The sequence below is a fragment of the Bubalus bubalis genome, chromosome 12 (genome assembly GCF_019923935.1).
Source record: "Bubalus bubalis isolate 160015118507 breed Murrah chromosome 12, NDDB_SH_1, whole genome shotgun sequence".
NCBI lineage: Eukaryota > Metazoa > Chordata > Mammalia > Artiodactyla > Bovidae > Bubalus > Bubalus bubalis.
In genome coordinates, this window is record NC_059168.1 from 61945817 (window position 1) to 61958796 (window position 12980).

At 37.1% G+C, this 12980-nt stretch overlaps 1 protein-coding gene across 5 annotated transcripts in view; it reads right to left on the reverse strand.

Annotated features, from left to right (window-relative positions):
• VPS54 (VPS54 subunit of GARP complex) overlaps positions 1-12980 on the reverse strand; it is a 101764-nt gene that overhangs the window by 58966 nt on the left and 29818 nt on the right. For all 5 annotated transcript variants that reach the window (XM_006064792.4, XM_025262327.3, XM_006064793.4 and 2 more), the window contains 4 exons: positions 10671-10749; positions 8000-8034; positions 5938-6069; positions 2405-2790 (listed from right to left, as the gene is read on the reverse strand). In XM_006064792.4, coding sequence (XP_006064854.2) covers positions 2405-2790; positions 5938-6069; positions 8000-8034; positions 10671-10749 — 632 coding nt within the window. The remainder of the gene's footprint in view (positions 1-2404; positions 2791-5937; positions 6070-7999; positions 8035-10670; positions 10750-12980) is intronic.

Sequence of the window (12980 nt, forward strand, 5' to 3'; positions counted from 1 at the left end):
TTTTTTGCAATGTGATAGACTACAATGAGAAATGAGTTTTAATAATTATCTAATTTAAAACTTACTCAATAGCTTTTAAAATGAAGTGGTATTCCTTTTTCCACTTTCTCTACTTTGACACAAAGCTGTTTCAACATTTTCAAAATGTTATCAGTTTCAAAGTTGTTACTGGCCCTTTATCAATTTCATCTACTAGAGAATTTAATTTTACTTCTTTATCCAAATATCTCTTTCAGAATTTTCCACAGGTTATTGTGATCCACACAGTCAAAGGTTTTGGCATAGTCAATAAAGCAGAAATAACTGTTTTTCTGGAACTCGCTTGCTTTTTCAATGATCCAGCGAATGTTGGCAATTTGGTCTCTGGTTCCTCTGCCTTTTCTAAAACCAGCTTGAACATCTGGAAGTTCACAGTTCGCGTATCGTTGAACCCTGACTTGGAGAATTTTGAGCATTACTTTACTAGCATGTGAGATAAGTGCAACTGTGCGGTAGTTTGAGCATTCTTTGGCATTGCCTTTCTTTGGGATTGGAATGAATGACCTTTTCCAGTCCTGTGGCCAGTGCTGAGTTTTCCAAATTGGCTGCATATTGAGTGCAGCACTTTCACAGCATCGTCTTTCAGGATCTGAAATAGCTCAACTGGAATTCCATCATCTCCACTAGCTTTGTTCGTAGTGATGCTTCCTAAGGTCCACTTGACTTCACATTCCAGGATGTCTGGCTCTCGGTGAGTGATCACATCATCGTGATTATCTGGGTCGTGAAGATCTCTTTTGTACAGTTCTTCTGTGTATTCTTGTCACCTCTTCAATAATATCTTCTGCTTCTGTTAGGTCCATACCATTTCTGTCCTTTATCGAGCCCATCTTCGCATGAAATATTCCCTTGCTATCTCTTAATTTTCTTGAACAGATCCCTAGTCTTTCCCATTCTATTGTTTTCCTCTATTTCTTTGCACTGATCTCTGAGGAAGGCTTTCTTATCTCTCCTTGCCATTCTTTGGAACTCTGCATTCAAATGGGTATATCTTTCCTTTTCTCCTTTGATTTTTGCTTCTCTTCTTTTCACAGCTATATGCAAGGCCTCCTCAGACAGCCATTTTGCTTTTTTGCATTTCTTTTTCTTGGGGATGGTCTTGATCCCTATCTCCTGTACAATGTCACAAACCTCCCTCCATTGTTCATCAGACCACCTGACCTGCCTCTTGAGAAATCTGGATGTAGGTCAGGAAGCAACAGTTAGAACTTGACATGGAACAACAGACTGGTTCCAAATAGGAAAAGGAGTACATCAAGGCTGTATACTGTCACCCTGCTTATTTAACTAATATGCAGAGTATATCATGAGAAACGCTGGGCTGGATGAAGCACAAGCTGGAATCAAGAATGCCGGGAGAAATATCAATAACCTCAGATATGCAGATGACACTACACTTATGGCAGAAAGTGAAGAGGAACTAAAGAGCCTCTTGATGAAAGTGAAAGAGGAGAGTGAAAAAGTTGGCTTAAAGCTCAACATTCAGAAAACTAAGATCATGGCATCCGGTCCCTTCACTTCATGGGAAATAGATGGGGAAACAGTGGAAACAGTGGCTGACTTATTTTGGGGGGCTCCAAAATCACTGCAGATGCTGACTGCAGCCATGAAATTAAAAGATGTTTACTCCTTGGAAGAAAAGTTATGAGCAACCTAGACAGCATATTAAAAAGCAGAGACATTACTTTGCCAACGAAGGTCCATCTAGTCAAGGCTATGGTTTTCCAGTAGTCATGTATGGATGTGAGAGTTGGACTATAAAGAAAGCTGAGCACTGAAGAATTGATGCTTTTGAACTGTGGTATTGGAGAAGACTCTTGAGAGTCCCTTGGACTGCAAGAAGATCCAACCAGTCCATCCTTAAGGAAATCAGTTCTGGGTGTTCATTGGAAGGACTGATGTTGAAGATGAAACTCCAATATTTTGGCCACCTGATGCGAAGAGCTGCCTCATTTGAAAAGACCCTGATGTTGGGAAAGACTGAAGGCGGGAGGAGAAGGGGACAACAGAGGATGAGGTGGTTGGATGGCATCACCAACTCAGTGGACATGAGTTTGGGTAAACTCCGGGAGTTGGTGATGAACAGGGAGGCCTGGCATGCTGAGGTTCATGGGGTCGCAAAGAGTTGGACACGACTGAGCAACTGAACTGAACTGATTCAAATATCTGTGTAAATATTGGTCCTTAAGATTTTATTTTAGTAAGACTAAAATTTTAGAATGATAATATTAAACAGGTCAATCTAGAAGAAAAAAATACCCATGTAATTCTAAATACACTCATACTTTTTCAGTTTTCATTACACACTAAAATTTATCCTTTGAAAATTTAACACTATTTCTAATGGCTTACTTAATGGACGTACCGGAAGCTATGAATGCCCTGAAGTTCTTGCTGTAGAACCTCTTGTGTTGTTGCTATTAAGTCCAATGCTCCAACAAATTCAGAAGTAGATAACAACACCTGTACTGTAGGCTGAGTCTGGTGTACAGTGGCCATTAACTTCAGTTTATTGTATACTTTAACACAATTATTTCTGGTAAGTGCCAGTCTTAAAATGTGTAGTGATCCTTCACACATTACTTTATCAATCTGTGCAATTTTATCTCGAAGCATTTTTACAGCCTGGGAAGTTTTCTTGAGGTAGTCCTGCAATTCGTGTTGAGAGGTCATTGCATGAAAAAATGCTTCTGAACGTAAAGAGATCTGGTGAGCAATGTTTACTTCCACAATATCCAGATAATGGCTCAGCTTAAGAGGAAAGAAAAAAAAAAATCATAGAATTATAAGTATATTTTAACTATCCAAATGTTAAATCCCATTGTGTGAACCATTAGATTATATGATGCTTGCTATTAGGCACACAAAATAGAAAGGTGATGAAAGGTAGAGCCCAAAGATTAATAAATGTAAGACAAAATCACAGTAGGTGATTTACCTTCTTCCTCTGCTCCTGCCACTACTGCCCTCCAAACACCAACTACTTTCTAGAAAGTAAAAGTACCCCACAGTCACCTCAGAGTATAAGCTAGTTTCAGAAGTTCTAAGATCTGAGAGAGAGAGAATATTGATTTTCTTAACCTCTACACATCATCATTATCACCAATATCAAGTCATTTATCTGACTGAAAGATAATTATAGGTTATTATTTATTGACTTCTTCCTTCTATGTATCAGGAACTGGTATTTTATACATATATAATTTACTAATTTCAACAGTCTTAGAATATAGGTTTTATTATTATTTTCTTTTACAGATGAAGATACTAAGGTTTAGAAACTTTAAATTACTTGAATAAAGTCATATAATTAGTAAGCAGAAAAACTGAAATTTGATTTCAGGTTTGTCTAACTCAAAAACTGAAGTTCTTTCTACTGCACCACGCTGCCTGAAAACACTACAGAATTCATGAAAGACAGATTGGTGATCAAGTCACTAATTGTAGAATGTACCAGAATTCATTTGGATCTTTTTTTTCCCCAGGGCTGTTTATTTTACATTTCAGCAATTATTCTTTTATCAATTCATAAAATCCAGGTTATTTCCAATGTGCTTTCCTCTTAAATAATTGATAGAAGCCTCAAACAATTAATTCATATATATTTTATTGGTAACACTATCAAAATTAATTCCTAGAGTAACATATATTAAAAATGATTTCTAATTTCAAATATAGACTCCTAAAATTTGAGTTGTCTTTTCTTCCTTCAAAACTGCATATGTCTTTTTTTGGCTACATTATCTTTCTATTTGTCTCTCACTTTTTTACTTTTAGAGTCTTCAACCCATAGCTCAAACTTCAAGAATTATCTCTGAGTATCTCAGAAGAATTCACAGTGTTAAAGGGTTAATGGGCTTTCTACATTTAGGACTCATAAAATTAGGAGATTATTTGGTCACCAAGCTTGTTTCCTTAAAACTATGCAGGATGATGCATATCTTCAATAAGGCTCCTTCAATAATATATTCATAAATAGGTTACAAACAAGACATTGTTTTATAGTTTAAATCTCTTGCATTTATACTCTTTTGCTGTTGTTCTTTTTATCTTCAATGACTGCTCATTTATTTACCTAAAAAGCAATAAGGAGATGAAAGTACTTAGTTACATCACAAACTAAAGTAACTCAATTTTCAGAAAATGGAGAACGAGTAACTCTTTTAGAACAGTGCTACTCGGAATGCAGTCCATATGCTGCTGCCAGTTTGTGAACTGTTCAAGAGGTCCAAGACGAAAAGAGGAACTTGGCTAGAATTTTTCATAGAAAGACTTTCTTAATGAAGGAAACAGTACAATGATTTACATTCTAAACCAAACTCATTAATCTCATCGCAGAACACAACTTTGGATAGCAGCACTACAATAAGATATAAATTTCTCTAATCCTTGCTAGCATCCCCTCTTTAAAACTAGCAAGATAAAACAATTGTCATCAATCATATAGTAAGCTTGAATCCTGTCTTCCATTCCTGTTTTCCATTCCTTTTCTAAGAAGAGAGCAGAATGAGAAGGAAACAAAATGTAAAAGTAACAAAGCTGATTTTGCAACTTACCAAAAAAAAAAAATCCATTAGTCACTCTTAACATTTAGCATAAGAAAAGTATTTCATTTGAGTTTCAAAGATTTTTGCAATTTATCAATATTCCATTGATATATTCTTTTCAAAGACATAATATTTTCATAATTCATTTCCTATTAAAAATTCTATAAAGGGAACAATTTTTTAAAGTATTTATAAAAGTATTTGTATAGACTGATGAAATTTTTATTGGCTTCTGTTGTTTTTCTCTTTTAAGGTATACAACGGGATATACTTGGAATGTAAAAAAGTCTGGGAGTGAGTCTATGTCCATAAATCTATCCTTTTCCTAAGATTTATGAATTTATTTTTACTCAAGGAAAACCTTCATAGATGAAAATGTTGCCCAAAAAAAAAAAAGGGGGAACTCGTTTTCAACTATAAGGAAGGCATACTCATAATTCTTTCCTCACATTTCTTCTCCTTTCCTAAGTTGCCCTTTCTTCAGTTGAAGAGGACTAGGCCCAACTTATTGAATAGCCCACATGAGACAAGCTTTCAGACTGCCAAGAGCTGTCATTAGACTACAACGGAATGCCTCATCTCAGTTTAGGAACCACAGTCAGTTTCAGAAATGTTCTAAACTGAGTGCTAGGAAAGAACAGAGATCAAAGGTCTTTACTTCCTATTCCAGTTTTAAAAGAGTCTTGATATGTGAGTTCTGTTTAAAGTTTTACATTTTAAATGACTTTCAGGTGTTGACTTCTGAAATATAGAACATTGTAAGATTTTGAAAAACTGCAGACATGCAAAAGGCTAGGCTTTGCAAAGCTTTGCAAAGCTAAATGAACACTGTAATTTTTAACTATGATATTTTTGCTTCAAAAGAATCATCATTACTATGTGTAAAGGAGGAAAAATAGTTTCTTAGGAAAAGTTCATTTTCTGTGATTTAAATCATAAAGAATATAAAATTAGCCAATATATTGTTTGGAATAAAAGTAAAACAATTAATTGCATTATCTACTACATCCTTTCATCTGAATTTCTGTCAACTGCTGATTTGGATAAGAAGCACTCAAACAATAAGCTTCTCCTTTTCAACAGAACAACTGGTATTGTATTGAAACAAAATACTATTACTTTATCAGTTAAGATTTAAAGGGTTCAAATTATCAGTAACAATAAGGATGAAATTAAAGGAATTAGTGCCTACTAAATAACTAACTATGAACACACACAAATATTGGGTTGGCCAAAATGTTCATTCAGGTTTTTCTGTATGATATCACAAAAAACCTGAATGAATTTTTTGGCTAACCCAATTGTATCATTTGATTAAAATAGTTTTCTACATGGAAAAAATAAAAATTACCTTTTCTTGTAGCAACTTTGAGGAAGCTGCATCACGATTTCCTTTTCCACCAGCAGTATTAAAATGAGACCATGGTAAAACTGAATTAAAAGTTAAGGAATCGTCCAAGGCAAAATCTGGTTTCATAAAAATCTAATAAAAAAATGCATTTCCCTCAATTAGATAAACATTTTCTTTACATCTAATATCCCCTTCATTAAAATAATTAACTTGAATCTCAGACATATACAGAAAAAGGAAGTGATAACAAGCTGTTGCTGCTGCTGCTGCTAAGTCGCTTCAGTCGTGTCCGACTCTGTGCGACCCCAGAGACGGCAGCCCACCAGGCTCCCCCGTCCCTGGGGTTCTCCAGGCAAGAACACTGGAGTGGGTTGCCATAACAAGCTATGTATATAAAAATCTATCTCTGGATTACAGCAAATGGCTACTTACCGATATCCTTCCCTAATCCATGCTCTATACTACCGTCAGACATACCATTAAAATGCAACTGTAACTATTATAATCAAGTTCTCTTTTTAAATTTCTCAGTGAATTCCCATGACTGACAGACCAAACTCTCTTAGAAAGGTATAAAGAGCTTTATTTACCTCACACTTTACAATATTTATTTAACCCCATCTCTAAACACAAGGGGCTTACCTTGCGGCTCAGCTGGTAAAGAATCCATCTGCAATGCGGGATACCTGGGTTTCATCCCTGTGTTGGGAAGATCCCCTGGAGAAGTGAAAGGCTACCCACTCCAGTATTCTGGTCTAGAGAATTCCATGGACTGTATAGTCCATGGGGTCACAAAGAGTCTGACATGACTGAGCAACTGAACTGAACTAACTGATGATTGGGAAATCGAACTAGGAACTAGGGACATGAGTGTATTTTCTAATCCCTCTAGTATAACTAAAAGGATTGATTAATTCAAAACATGTTTATGATGATTTATTCTTATGCTAGGCACTAAGGTGGAAACAAAGCTAAATTATTACAGAGATCCTAATCTCAAGGATCTTTCACCACAAAGATGTGATAAAACATATACATAAATATTTTATAAGGAAAAGAGTGACAAATGTCTTAAAAGGGACAGTAGGGATCTAGATAAAATGCCATGAGAGTTTGGCAAAGGGTCCAGTGATCTTCATTTGGGGGGAAATGTATTCATACAAGTTGCCATTTAAGCAAGAAACTGTACAAGATAAGATATGAAGAGGTAAAAGTCTTTCAGGCTAAAGGAACAGTGCAAATAAAGCACGAAGCCAGCAAAAAGTCTGAAGTAAAAAATGTGTAAAAAAGAAAAAATAAAGGATTTCTAAGATTAGTAGGCAAAAGTTAAGAGCATGACTATGATGGAAATGAATAAGGGCCTTAAATGACAGAGTTTGAATTTTGTTTTGTAGAAATCAAAGAACTTTAAACATGACTGCCCTTTCCTGTTTCTTTCATCTTTCTGTCTCTTCTCACCCTAAAAAGCAATTATCATAGACCTCTGAGAATCTGACGAATGCAATGGACTCTTTCCCCAGAAAACAAAAACACATTCATCTATTACATGCCTCTACATAAATTTTCATACAAAGAAAATATCTCTAATAATTTGGTGGGGTAATAAGATCATTGGGGGCTTCCCAGGTGGCTCAGTGGTAAAGAATTGGCCTGCCAATGAAGGAGATGCAGGAGATGCGGATTCAGTCTCTGGGTTGGAAGATCCCCTGGAGGAGGAAATGGCAACCTGCTCCAGTATTCTTGCCTGAAAAATCCCACAGACAGAGGAGCATGGCAGGCTACAGTCCATGGGGTTGCAAAGAGTCAGATATGACTGAGCAACTGAGGATGCAATAAGATCAAATTTTTTTTTTTAATGAAGAGATTTAAACATACTTGTAGTTTTTGGTGATAAAGAAGAGACTGATAATGCAAAACAGAGCAAATAAAAGTGATGCAACAAAGTCCCAGAAAAATCAAAGTGGTCAAAGCATCAGAAAACAGCCCAGTGAAAGTTTCTTTCAAGACAAAATTAAAGATCAAATATTAAAAAGCTGTATTCTCATTTTTCAGGCTTTGTTACCTTAGGTACTTGCTCCAGATCTGTCCTGGATTTATCTATTTTTAAAAAGAAAAGGAAAAATATGATTTTTTAAAACTTGTTTTCACTTTATTTCCATAAAATATATTTTGACAGATTCAACACTATACTAGGTCACAACTAAATAACCACCATAATACAACTGAGGAATCATGTGTCTCTAATGGCAGTTATAATGAAGATGGAGAAAAAAAAGTTTCTTTCTTCAATAAACACCTCCTTATGTCTAGTAGTAGGCAAAGTGCTGAATAAGACATGTTTCAAATAATTTTTATCACTTGTATAGTAGCAATAAAACAACTAAATACGTTTCAAATCTTTTTAAAATGGACACAGAAAGCTTGGTACTATCTTACAGAAATACTATTTTTATTGTTCAAAATATCTACCATCCCATCCAGAATTTCTTTGATCAAGGTTTTTTTTAATACCATATTAGTTTTCTTCTTAGACATCTTAATTTGTATCATCTACAAGCTTCTTGAAAATGAACCTCCTTTATCTTCGTCTTGCCAATCAGATCTCAAGACAAGGCACCCTCCTTTCCAAACTCAGCTTTCTGTACTTAGACTCCATCCTTTCCTGCCTCTTCTCTGAGTTCACTTCATCAACTACCCTGCCTCTCCATACCTGTAACCTTTTAGAAGGCCTTTCCTCTTGGCATACAAACATGCTCAGTTCTTTTCCATCAAAAAAAAAAAAAAAAAAAAAAGATGATGATGATGAAGAAAGATAAAACCCAGGGCCTAGTGTAGACTAAGGCAAAGGAGAATCTCAGGTGCGAATTTCAGGAAGCACTCACTCGCAGGATTATGCAAATATCTCTCTTGCCTCATCTAATCCTGGCCTTGCAAAAACATCCTTCTACCACAACTACTAGTAGAAACAAACTAGAGGGATTCTGTTCCCTCTAGTCAAAACTTTACATCTCAGATCTTCAAGTCACATTCATACTGGCAGTCTCCACTTCTTACTTTTATACCTGCTCCTTTAGCACACACTATTGACATTTCTGTAACCACTGCTGCTGCTCCTGCTGCTGCTGCTGCTGCTGCTAAGTCACTTCAGTCATGTCCGACTCTGTGATCCCATAGACGGCAGCCCACCAGGCTCCCCCGTCCCTGGGATTCTCCAGGCAAGAACACTGGAGTGGGCTGCCATTTCCTTCTCCAATGCATGAAAGTGAAAAGTGAAACCACTACTTCAGTCTAAATGTTCTCCCTAAGATCTCTCAGATCGCCAAATCCATAGAGACTTCTCAGTGTGCCAACTTGCTCTATCCCTGAAGTATTCTGACACTGTGGACTAATCATTCACATTTCTTTGAAATTCTAGCTACTTTTTATTTCTAAGGTGGAACTCTCTCTTGGTTGACTCTCCTACTCTCTGACTACTACTTTTTAGTCTCCAAGTACCTCATCTTCTACTGCCATTTAAATGTGACAGCTTTCTGTTCTATCATTAGTTCTTTTCTCCTTACTATTCACATCTTCCTAGGTGATCCCACCTAGGCCCTTGGATTCAGCTACCATGCTATTGGCCAGCATGTGGTCTATGAAAACATCTATTATACTTGGTATCTCCAGCCTAGATCTCTTTACTGAGCTTTGGGTTAAATACCAGACTTCTCCTTCTCCGCAAAACTTCAATTAAACCACCCTCCATCTCCTCCAGGATTCCTGCTCTTCCAATATTACCTCTCACCAAACTGTACCTCTCACCTGGCCAGCTGTCCAAGTAAAAAATCTGGGAATCATCTTTAACCATCTTGCTCCATTACTAACGAACGATTGACAACCAAAACTTGTGTCTCCATTTCTGAGGCATATCTTAAAGATCTAATTTTTTCTCCATCTTCATTATAACTGCCATTAGAGACACATGATTCCTCAGTTGTATTATGGCAATAGCCTTCAACTTTCTTCTTGCCTCCAGTTTTATCATCTATAAATTTACTATCCACAACTGTTTTTACAGTGAAATGAATAATCATAACTCTGAACATGTCTGATTTAAAATATTTTGGAGCTCTACACTACTTTTAGAAAAGAAAAATTCCTTAGCATGATACACAAGGTTCTTCATGATCTGACTCCTACCTACTTCTTCAGCTCATTTCTGGTTCCCAGTAGAGTCAGCATACTAAGTTCTTGCAGGTCTAGAACATGCTAAGACTTTGCATAAACTGTTTCCTTTCCTGGAATGCCTTTTTCCACATAAATATTTCTTGATAGTTTAAAACACAGACAATCCTCATTACTAGGAGTTTTCATAAACCTAAGTTGGAACTCTTTACAATATTACCATGCTGAACTTATTGTTCAATATACAGTGCTGCAATTGGTTTGCTTAACCTTGTTCAGGAAACCATCAGCTTCATGAGGATAGAGACTATTTCTTATTCCTGTATTTTTAGGCAACAAGCAAAGTACAAAGTACCTGAATATTAAACAAGTATTTGTTGAACTGAAGGATAGATAACATTACCATCAGATCCATGATTTTTCTTTTTAACAGTTCTACAAAAGATTATGATTATAGGCTATAGAAATTTCGCTAGAAATAAAATTAGATATTACAGTTAACAAGGTCCCCAAATTAAGATTCTGTTCATTAATATTTATGCTATGCTACAAACAGCAAATATTCTTACCATGAGTATGTAAGAGAGTTCTGTCAAAGGTATCTTTAGGAGGACAAATATTCTTGCATCTCTCATGAATCTTTTCTCTCTATTTAAAAGACAAATAAATATTATCAATGCTATGTGGCAATATGAGTATTCAAAGCATTAAAATATTTAACAACAAAATATCAGAATATACCAAATAAGTTCTAAAATTTTCTAATATGAAATCACTAGCCTCTTGAACTTAAATACAAGTAACAAATATGCTTAATAAACCAAATATCACTTAGATGCATGAATGTCTATATACTTACCCATTTTATACAGTTACAGCAAAATCTCCATAAATTTGGAATGAAGTGGAAAAGTCAATTAAAAAAACCCTTATTTTTATAACAGAAATCAATGGGGGTACTTCCCTGGTGGACTAATGGTTAAGAATCTGCCTTCTAACACAGGGGGACATGGGTTCAATCCCTGTGGAGGAACTAAAATCCCATATGCCTTGGAGCACCTAAGCCTGTGAGCTGCAACTACTGAAACCCTCGCACTGGCACCCACCCACAACTAAAGAGAAGCTCAAGCCTGCGTGCCTCCCTGAAGCGTCCATGTACTGCAAAGGAAGATCCCGAATGCTGCAACGAAGACCCAACACAGCCAAATTTTTTTTAAGCAACTTTTTTAAAATAAGGAAGAAAAATTTAAAACCTACACACCCAAAATAGAAAGACAGATTATTAGTTAATACATCCTCTGAGTCCAAAAAAAAAAGTCAGAAAGAAACTCCACTCTGATTTCAGATTAGATGACCACTAACAACACTGTTATCTTTTCAAATACCATACATAGGACATATAGGAAAGTGCAATGTGGTAAGGAAAAATAATGCTGGGTTAGTAATATTCAGAATTCTGATGGCAGTATTCTAGAACTATCTTCCAAAGTGCCTGTAAAATTTTACATTCCTACGTACAATGAATAAGAGTTCCTATTAGTCACATCCTTGCCAGCTTTTGGTCTTGACAGCTTTTTGGATTTTCATCATTCTAAAAGACATGTAGTGGCACCTCATTTTAATTTGCAGTTCCTGACTGACAGATGATATTGGACAACTTTTCATATGCTTACTGCTGCTGCTGCTGCTAAGTCACTTCAGTCGTGTCCGACTCTGTGCGACCCCAGAGACGGCAGCCCACCAGGCTCCCCCATCCGTGGGATTCTCCAGGCAAGAACACTGGAGTGGATTGCCATTTCCTTCTCCAATGCATGAAAGTGAAAAGTGAAAGTAAGGTCGCTCAGTCCTGTCCGACTCTCAGCGACCCCATGGACTGCAGCCCACCAGGCTCCTCCATCCATAGGATTTTCCAGGCAAGAGTACTGCAGTGGGGTGCCATTGCCTTCTCCGTCATATGCTTACTAGCCATCTGCATCTCTTCTTTGGTGAAATGCCTGTTCAGATCCCTTGTCTATTTCTTCTGTGGTGAAATATACATAACATAAAATTTACCATTTAAAACCACTAGTGGAGGTGGCCAAGATGGTGAAGTAGAATCTGAACTCACCTCCTCCCACAGACACACCACAATTAGAATTATTTACAGAGTAACTATCAATGAGAACCTGAAGAATGGCAGAAAAGATTTTTCACAATTAAAGACACAGAAAAGAAACCACAACAACACAGGTAGGAAAGGTGAAAGTATGACCCATACCTGTAGGTCAGGGACCCAAAAATGGGAGAAATATCACAATCACACAGGTCCTCCCCAAGGAGCAAGGGGTCTGAGCCCCACTTCAGGTTCCCCAGTCCAGGGTCCTGCACAGGGAAGATGAGCCTCCAGAATGTGTGACTTTAAAAACTAGAGGATCTTACGTTCAGGACAGCTGGAGAGCTATAGGGAACAGAGACTCTGCTCTGAAAGGCTGTTTACAAAATCTCATATGCTCTGAGACTTAACCATAGACAGCTATCCGAAAGGAGCTTGCTCGAAACTCACTGGATAAACTTGGAAGAGGCAGGAGGCAACTGGGATGCCTCCAGGGAATGGAGATAATGGGAGCAGACATTTTGGGAGCATGCTGTACTGCAATGACACCAGTGCTGGTAAGCACCGTTTTGGAACCCTCCCTCTAGTCTATTAGCACTGGGAACCCAGCCCTGAGCCCACCCCAGGCTGAGCAGACAGCCACATGGGGACTCAGCCCCATCCCTCCAGTAGGCCACAGCCACTGGCTGAGTCACAACCCCACAGGAGCCATGTGAAGAAGACACAAATGGTCAACAGACACATGAAAAGATGTTCACCATCAGTAATCATTAGGGAAAAGCAAACT